Genomic DNA, 9,214 nt, shown 5'->3' on the forward strand with positions numbered 1-9,214 from the left:
CACCCTTTTTTCTCTTTTTTTCCAAATAAGAATCGATAGTAGAACCGTTAAGAAACACAATCGTTAAGCAGAATCGTAAGTGGAATCGGAACCGGAAAAATCGTATCAATTCCTATCACAATACAAATGCGTTTTCTACGGGTACTCTGGCTTTCTCCTACGTTCCAAAAAATATGCATGTTAGGTTAGTTAGAGACTCTAAAGTGTCTAGTGTGAATGGTTGTTTTTTTCTATATAAGGTGTGTGTAACTCGAAATCGTACTGTATCAAAGGCCAAAAAATCAGATCGGGGTCAGAAGCCAAAAATGTTGATTTGGGACATCCCTAATTAATATCATTATTTTTGTTTAGTACAGTCAGACATTATGTAATTTATTGTGAATGACAGGATGTGATTTGATGTAAAGGACGGAAGTGAGTGTTTGGTGTTGGAGAGCTTGACGAATGTAATGCATGACAGTAAGAGAAGCCGGATGTCTAAGGGTTGTTCTCTCTTTTTAAATTGCTGTTTCATTTAATCTTTTCAAAACTGTAATGTATATTTATTTAATGAGGTCTGTGTCCAGTGTGACTTAGTTAAGAGTTAATTCAGCTATATTTCAGGTAAAAGCTATCGACTTACTGTACATCAATGTCTAGGAATGGAATTTGTTCGTAACCTGGGCAGCACCTGTAGTTTGTCATGCATTATTTTGTTTCGCCGAACAATATCTGAGACGGTCCACGAAAACTGGGGCAAACTTTTGTAGGCATGTGAAAACCTAGGTACCAGTGTATAATAACGCAGTAGACCAGGACTTGATAAGTTGTTCGGGTAGCATAGACATGTTAGCAATAAGCGGGACAGACTTAAAGGGGTCATATCCTGATTTTTTTTTTTTACATTTAAAACACTTCCTTGTGGTCTAAAAAAATGTAATGGTGGTTCTTTGGTGGAAAAATTGCTTAGATGTTGTTTTACAACCCTATTTTCAAGCCACTTTTTTGTTCTGGATTTAAGCACACACAAAGAGATACTTCTTCCGAGTTGAAGGCACATTACCGTGAAATAAAAAAGTTAACTAGTCACTTTTTCCTTCTTCAGATGAGACTGGAGGTTTGAATAGTGTCCTTTGTTGGGTAATACAACCCCTAACAAAGCATTATCGTTCTCCGGGTCGTATCTTGGGCACGTAATCGTGCGGACTAGGAATGCTGCAACTTAAAAAATGTTAGACGTGGGCTAAGCAGTTTAAGTACATTTATATCATATATGGATAATCCAATTGTGCACATTCCATACAACTTGTTTGGCAGAAGTAAAAAGGAAGGCAACATTTTTTTTTAGAAATGTACCCCGCCTTCCGCCCGAATGCAGCTGAGATAGGCTCCAGCACCCCCCGCGACTCCAAAAGGGACAAGCGGTAGAAAATGGATGGATGGATGGATCTCTGCAATGCCTCCACGCTTTGATTTCAAATTTTCGGGACCTATGCAGATCCCAAATGTACAACAGCAGGAACCAGTAGGTAAGAAAAGTTGATTTTGCATGATAGGGCCCCTTTAATTGGGGTCCACTGTACTTAACTTTCTTCCTATTAATGCCATGTAACAAACTGTTTATTAGTGTATCCATAGAAGCGTAATAGGAAAAACAATATTCATACTGATAATGCTGGCATACCTGGACAGTCCTATATGGCTGGTTATGATCTCCACTTGTGAACAGTTATCACCAATGGCAATGTTTAGAAGAGGATAGGTGTATAACACTGTCTGGAAGCAGATATGGCCCAGTACAAAAAATAGACTGGTACAGAATACTGCTCTGATGAAATGTCCTGTGTGACCTAAAACAAAAACAACAGAAAAAAATTAGTGAAATGGAAGATCAAGGATGTATCATTTGCATAGACATGAACACAATTAGGTAAGAAAATGCTCCTGGTATTGCTCTTGCACGTGCTCATAGACAAAGCTTCCAAGGTTCTCGAGTCAGACTTCTCTGTCTGGAGTTGACTGTTCTATCTGAACTTGTGGGTGTAAAGTCTGTCCGATTTTACCCAAAAGTCCAACGCCATTTTAGTTTTTAAAGACAAAATTGTCAATAGGTGTGAATGGTTGTCTGTTAATGTTATTATGTTCCCTGTGATTGGGAGCCAGCCAGTCCAGAGTTCAACCCTGCCTCTCATGACGACTATTCATTAAGATAGTTGATTATTAGTTGACTATCAGAATAGTCGTTAGTTGGTTTTGTTCTTGAACATTTTCAAGTGCATCGATAGGAGAAAAAAAGAAACTGATTTTTTAAAGAACGTAGCCAAGGAAATGGAGAATGCCAGCTTAATTCAGACTTCCAAACGAAATACAAATTAAATGAAAGAGAATGAAGCAGGTACTGTATATTACAACGCAAATAATAAAGCGTACACAAACCTCTTCATGCTGAATTTGTGCACTCCCAACTTATTAACAATAACTCTGTATTGCACACAACTGGCAAGATCGTTTAAAACAATAGCAACCTTCACCTGGGGGCACGAACTGTCTTTTCTTTCAGATTTAAAACTCCTTTCATCGTTCTACAAAGCCTTATGAATGAACTCCGAGACCTTCGAAAGTCTTGTTTCCATGACTCGCCCTTCACAGTAGCACCACTGCACAATGCACAAGCACTTAAGAAGGTATCAGGGGGCCATTCTACAGGATGTCGAAGGAAGTCACACGGCTTTTTAAAGGGGAACTACACTTTTTTGGAATTATGCTTATCATTCACAATCATTATGAAAGACAAGAACACATGTCTTTTTTTTTTTTGATTTTAAAGATGATAAAAAAGGCTTGCAAGATGCGGCTAATGGGAGTCACCGTTGTAGCCTTCAAAACCCTCTAAAACAACTTCAAAACCCTCCAGCAATGTTTTGAATACACGCTGCAAGTATATATATAATGTAGTAAGTGACACGTTCATAACAATATGTAATAAGTTCAATATTTATCGTATTTTGATCATTTTAATCAATGACTTCTTCAGCGCATTGATTTCCGTTTCCATAGCAGCGTACTTCAAACTTCTGGTAACAAATGTGTGTTCCTACTTCTGGAAACAAGGTCACGTCTGTGTTTTTAATCATGGCAGACTTGGTAACAGACAACGAAGACGACTATTTTTGATCAAATGAGGTTTCACAATCGTATCTTTTTGAGGCTGAATATACAGCGGATGAACTGCTACTTCTAGAAGCGAGCACGAAGAAGAGGATGAAATGTTGAAGCAGACAGAAGCCGAGAGAGTGAGGTCGGCGTGACACAAAGCTGCAAATGTGGAATTTGGAGACAAACTATTTCGACATAAATGGCGTGCTTACCCCCAAATAAACCGGGACCAAACACAAAACTGTCCATGTAGTTAGTCAAATTTTAATATCGATCATGGTACATGTAGCACTTCATGCGTGTCATTACAACTACATTACATATGCTGTCTGGCGAGCTGTGTACAAACAAAACATGAAATGCGGGCTAATACTTTACAGATACTGTAATATGATTATTCATGTTTTTCAGTCAGTACAGATTGGTGCCCTATTGCATTGTGTTGTGCATTACAAACTCAAACGTGTTGTGTGCTGACGTAGAAGCTAGCTGTTCTTTTGCTATGGTCAGCCTTACGGCTAATACCGAAGCACGCCAATGTGTTGCTACAATGGTTATTATACAGGTTACGGAACATAAATAAAGTATTGGTGACAGTTTTTGAATGCATTTTTAAAGTGATTTAGAGGTAGAATTGATTGCTCCAATTAGCTGCATTGCAAGTTACCGAGAACAAAACGATTTTTATATGTTAGAATGCAAAACAAAAACCTTTGTCTTTTTATCGCTCATAATGATTGTGATTGCAAAATTTTAAAAAAGTGCAGTTCCCTTTAAAGTAATTGTTTGCTGTAACCTTGATCAAACAGGCAATTAAAGTTTCTGCATATAAGAAAATTGTTGGTGTATTTTTGGGAAATTATATTGTAAAATTTGTTGCAACACTACACTTAAAAATAAAGTTTGATAAAAAAGAAATAAAATTAACAGACTTGATTAATCAAAAAGATTATCGATAGATTAATAGATTCAAGAAACATTTTTTGTGCAGCGTTAAATGTAAACACTATGTTCTTTAACGTACATTGTTTAGTAGCATGTCTGAAACAAACCATAATATACCATATACCTCGAACTGACAGATTAATGGTCTTCCCTCTGATGGTGTGTTTGTTGGGACACAGAAACCACGGCAGCAACAGGAGGTACAAAAAGTAAACCAGTGACAGCACATTGTAGCGTAGTAGACAAGCTGCAAAGACATAAAACAGTTGAGTTACCCAATAATATAGCAAGTGTTTCCCCTACCATTGTGTTGGGGGTGTGTCAGCATTCTGTTCCCTCAATGTACTTTGTAAAAAACAGATACCTTATCCTAAATGGTGTCATATTGATATATTGTTTGAGATCGTTGGTCAATCCATTCTATGCTGCAGTGTTACCCCACTGTTATATCAGGAGGGTAACCTGCCTGCCTAATGGCACCTCACCACCCCCAGAACGTCAAGTTAATTGTATAGGGTGTCCACAAACTCTCATTACTATTTAAAAAGGTTATCACAAAAGCAATTGATTATAAATGTTACTATTTTTTTATGCAATAAGTTGTTACGAATGTTTGTTTGTTTGTTTAATAATATATTGCACTTTAGTGCTCGTCTATGAATGTTTTCATTCATCCAGGTCATTGTAATCTCAGGGCATCCAATCGATTGCAACTGGACTGTTTGGTTAGTCTAAGAAGACGTTTCGCCTCTCATTCGAGTAGGCATCATCAGTTCATGCTCATAGACTTAGATTGGTCAGATCTAGTCTTAGAGTGGTTAGATCTAGTCTAGCGGCTGAAACTATAGTTTCATTTGACATCACCTCCCTGTTAGCCTGAATTCCAAGCCAAAATAAAGTTGATTTGATTTGATTTGATGATGCACTAAAGACGGCGAGGCAACGTCCACTAGGAGATACAGGATAGAGCCACACTAAACTCAGAACAGATTTACCTTTTGCTGGAACTTTGCCTTAAGACTACATTCTTTTAATTCATGGGAACGTTTTACCGACAATAACATGGTTGTGCCATAGGATCACCTGTATCCCCAATTGTAGCAAAGGGAACAGCACCAAGTCATTGGTACAGATATGTGAATGACACATGAAAATCAGAAACCAAGAAGTGCAAGCCATCCCCGAGCACATTAACTCAGTGGACGAAAACATCAAGTTCACACGTGGGGATGTCAGTGACAGTATGTTGCCTTTTTTGGACTGTGATGTCCACATTGGAGAAAATAGGGGCCTCCATGTCAGAGTTTACCGAAAACCCACACATACCGATCAATACCTACTTTTTGACTCACACCACCCACTGGAACACAAACTGGGCATTATCAGAACCCTACAACACAGAGCTGATAATGTTCCTACCAACCTACAGGCCAAAGAGAAAGAGCATAGGCATTTGAGGGAAGCCCTCAAAACCTGTGGTTACCCCGGCTGGTCATTTGTGGAAAGTGCATCCAGTTCCAGAGATAACAAGAACAGAGTGGATGAGGAGGAAAAAGGTGACAGACAAAAAATATTGTCATTCCTTATGTAACGGGGCTATCTGAGAAACTCAGAAGAGTTTTTCACCAACACAACATCTCCGTACACTTCAAACGAGGCAACACCCTGAGACAGAGTCTAGTACATCCTAAAGACCGGACACCCCACACCCACAAAAACAATCTTGCGTATGCTATACAGTTTAATGATAAATGCACTGATTCATATATTGGAGAAACAAAACAACCACTAAGCCAACGTATGGCTCTTACTATTATGTTGGATCCACTATGGACTGGACTCTCACAATATTATGTCAGACCCACTCGACATCCATTGCTTTCGGTCTCCCCTAGAGGGGGGGGGGTTACCCACATATGCGGTCCTCTCCAAGGTTTCTCATAGTCATTCACATCGACGTCCCACTGGGGTGAGTTTTTCCTTGCCCTTATGTGGGCTTTGTACCGAGGATGTCGTTGTGGCTTGTGCAGCCCTTTGAGACACTTGTGATTTAGGGCTATATAAATAAACATTGATTGATTGATTGATGGCACAGCATAGACGGGCAAACTGTTCAGGCAAAGACTCAGCTGTCTACCTGCACCTCAGGGAATAACACCACTCCTTTGAAATCATAAATGTACAAATTCTAAACAGGAAGGTACAAAAGAAGAGTGAAGAAAGCCATCTTTGTCAAGGCTGAAAAACCATCCCTGAACAGAGGGAACACCACCTATCTCCCACATACAACACAATCCTTTCAACCATTCCTAAAAGACTCTGCAATTTAGCCTCCAACAAATAACAGGAGTTAGAAACATTCTGGTCACCTTTAGAATGCCATTTGTGCCATTTGTTTACAACTGAATGGAATGCTAACGTGGGTAATTCTGACTATTTTGGACTGGTAATAGTCGATCCACAGCGATCGTTCTGCTACACAATACCTTAATTACAAACCCCGTTTCCATATGAGTTGGGAAATTGTGTTAGATGTAAATATAAACGGAATACAATGATTTGCAAATCATTTTCAACCCATATTCAGTTGAATATGCTACAAAGACAACATATTTGATGTTCAAACTGTTAAACTTTTTTTGTTTTTTGCAAATAATCATTAACTTTAGAATTTGATGCCAGCAACACGTGACAAAGAAGTTGGGAAAGGTGGCAATAAATACTGATAAAGTTGAGGAATGCTCATCAAACACTTATTTGGAACATCCCACAGGTGTGCAGGCTAATTGGGAACAGGTGGGTGCCATGATTGGGTATAAAAACAGTTTTCCAAAAAATGCTCAGTCTTTCACAAGAACGGATGGGGCGAGGTACACCCCTTTGTCTGCGTGAGCAAATAGTCAAACAGTTTAAGAACAACGTTTCTCAAAGTGCAATTGCAAGAAATTTAGGGATTTCAACATCTACGGTCCATAATATCATCAAAAGGTTCAGAGAATCTGGAGAAATCACTCCGCATAAGCGGCATGGCCGGAAACCAACATTGAATGACCGTGACCTTCGATCCCTCAGACGGCACTGTATCAAAAACCGACATCAATCTCTAAAGGATATCACCACATGGGCTCAGGAACACTTCAGAAAACCACTGTCACTAAATACAGTTCGTCGCTACATCTGTAAGTGCAAGTTAAAGCTCTACTATGCAAAGCAAAAGCCATTTATCAACAACATCCAGAAACGCCGCCGGCTTCTCTGCGCCCGAGATCATCTAAGATGGACTGATGCAAAGTGGAAAAGTGTTCTGTGGTCTGACGAGTCCACATTTCAAATTGTTATTGGAAATATTCGACATCGTGTCATCCGGACCAAAGGGGAAGCGAACCATCCAGACAGTTATCGACGCAAAGTTCAAAAACCAGCATCTGTGATGGTATGGGGGTGCATTAGTGCCCAAGGCATGGGTAACTTACACATCTGTGAAGGCACCATTAATGCTGAAAGGTACATACAGGTTTTGGAACAACATATGCTGCCATCTAAGCGCCGTCTTTTTCATGGACACCCCTGCTTATTTCAGCGAGACAATGCCAACCCACATTCAGCACGTGTTACAACAGCGTGGCTTCGTAAAAAAAGAGTGCGGGTACTTTCCTGGGCCGCCTGCAGTCCAGACCTGTCTCCCATCAAAAATGTGTGGCGCATTATGAAGCGTAAAATACGACAGCGGAGACCCCGGACTGTTGAACGACTGAAGCTCTACATAAAACAAGAATGGGAAAGAATTCCACTTTCAAAGCTTCAACAATTAGTTTCCTCAATTCCCAATCTTTTATTGAGTGTTGTTAAAAGAAAAGGTGATGTAACACAGTGGTGAACATGCCCTTTCCCAACTACTTTGGCACGTGTTGCAGCCATGAAATTCTAAGTTAATTATTATTTGCAAAAAAAAAATAAAGTTTATGAGTTTGAACATCAAATATCTTGTCTTTGTAGTGCATTCAATTGAATATGGGTTGAAAAGGATTTGTATTCCGTTTATATTTACAAACCCTGTTTCCATATGAGTTGGGAAATTGTGTTAGATGTAAATGAGTTGAAAATGATTTGCAAATCATTGTATTCCGTTTATACTTACATCTAACACAATTTCCCAACTCATATGGAAACGGGGTTTGTACATCTAACACAATTTCCCAACTCATAAAGAAACATGGTTTGTATATTGAGGGGAAATTACACTTCAACGACTGGTGATAGATTTGACAGTAGGATTGTTTGTTTGCATTTCAACTGTTGTTTTTCTCATTACAAAAGGGCAAAAGCATCCTTGCCCAGGCCCACCCTCCTGGTTTTTGGAGTATAAATATCTAAGGTTTTGGCACCAGCCGCTAGACTAGATCTGACCAATTCTAAGTCTATGATCATGGACTGATGAAGCCTACTATGATGAGCAGCAAAACATCTTCTAAGACAAACCAAATAGTCCAGTTGCGATCGATTGAATGCATTGGGACACTTCAGTGCACATTTCGGTCACTATAGTACAAGGAGGTTTCTAAAATACTTTATCTCAAGTTGTATACAGGGCAAATCCTTGTTCTGTTTCCTCTTAGCCAAAAAAAGTAAAACAAATAGTGCCCATATAAAGTTAAGTTAACTTAAAGTTAAAGTACCAATGATTGTCACACACACACTCTAGGTGTGGTGAAATGTGTCCTCTGCATTTGACCCATCCCCTTGTTCACCCCTTGGGAGGTGAGGGGAGCAGTGGGCAGTAGCGGTGCCGCCCCCAGGAATAATTTTTGGTGATTTAACCCCCAATTCCAACCCTTGATGCTGAGTGCCAATCAGGGAGGTAATGGGTCTCATTTTTAAAGTCTTTGGTATGACTCGGCCAAGGTTTGAACTCACAACCTACCGATCTCAGGGCGGACACTCTAACCATTAGGCCACTGAGTAGGTCAGGTGGTATATGAGGTATATAAAGGTGGTATATGAGGCAAAAAAACATAGTCCATTCGTCCATTTATTCGCTTTTAAAACAAATGTGTTTGTGTCAAAAGGAAACCTTTTTGAAAACCTGTATTTTACTTTTTTTTCTAAATAGCACCAGATCACAACTAATCTAAGG

General features: G+C 39.4%; 1 protein-coding gene across 1 annotated transcript in view; it reads right to left on the minus strand.

The window, feature by feature from the left end:
* piezo1 (piezo type mechanosensitive ion channel component 1 (Er blood group)) overlaps positions 1–9,214 on the minus strand; it is a 237,591-nt gene that overhangs the window by 149,002 nt on the left and 79,375 nt on the right. The window contains exons 3-4 of the mRNA XM_072916588.1: positions 4,231–4,327; positions 1,664–1,828 (exon numbers count right to left, since the gene is read on the minus strand). Coding sequence (XP_072772689.1) covers positions 1,664–1,828; positions 4,231–4,327 — 262 coding nt within the window. The remainder of the gene's footprint in view (positions 1–1,663; positions 1,829–4,230; positions 4,328–9,214) is intronic.

Source organism: Nerophis lumbriciformis, linkage group LG02 (assembly GCF_033978685.3).
Source record: "Nerophis lumbriciformis linkage group LG02, RoL_Nlum_v2.1, whole genome shotgun sequence".
Lineage (NCBI taxonomy): Eukaryota > Metazoa > Chordata > Actinopteri > Syngnathiformes > Syngnathidae > Nerophis > Nerophis lumbriciformis.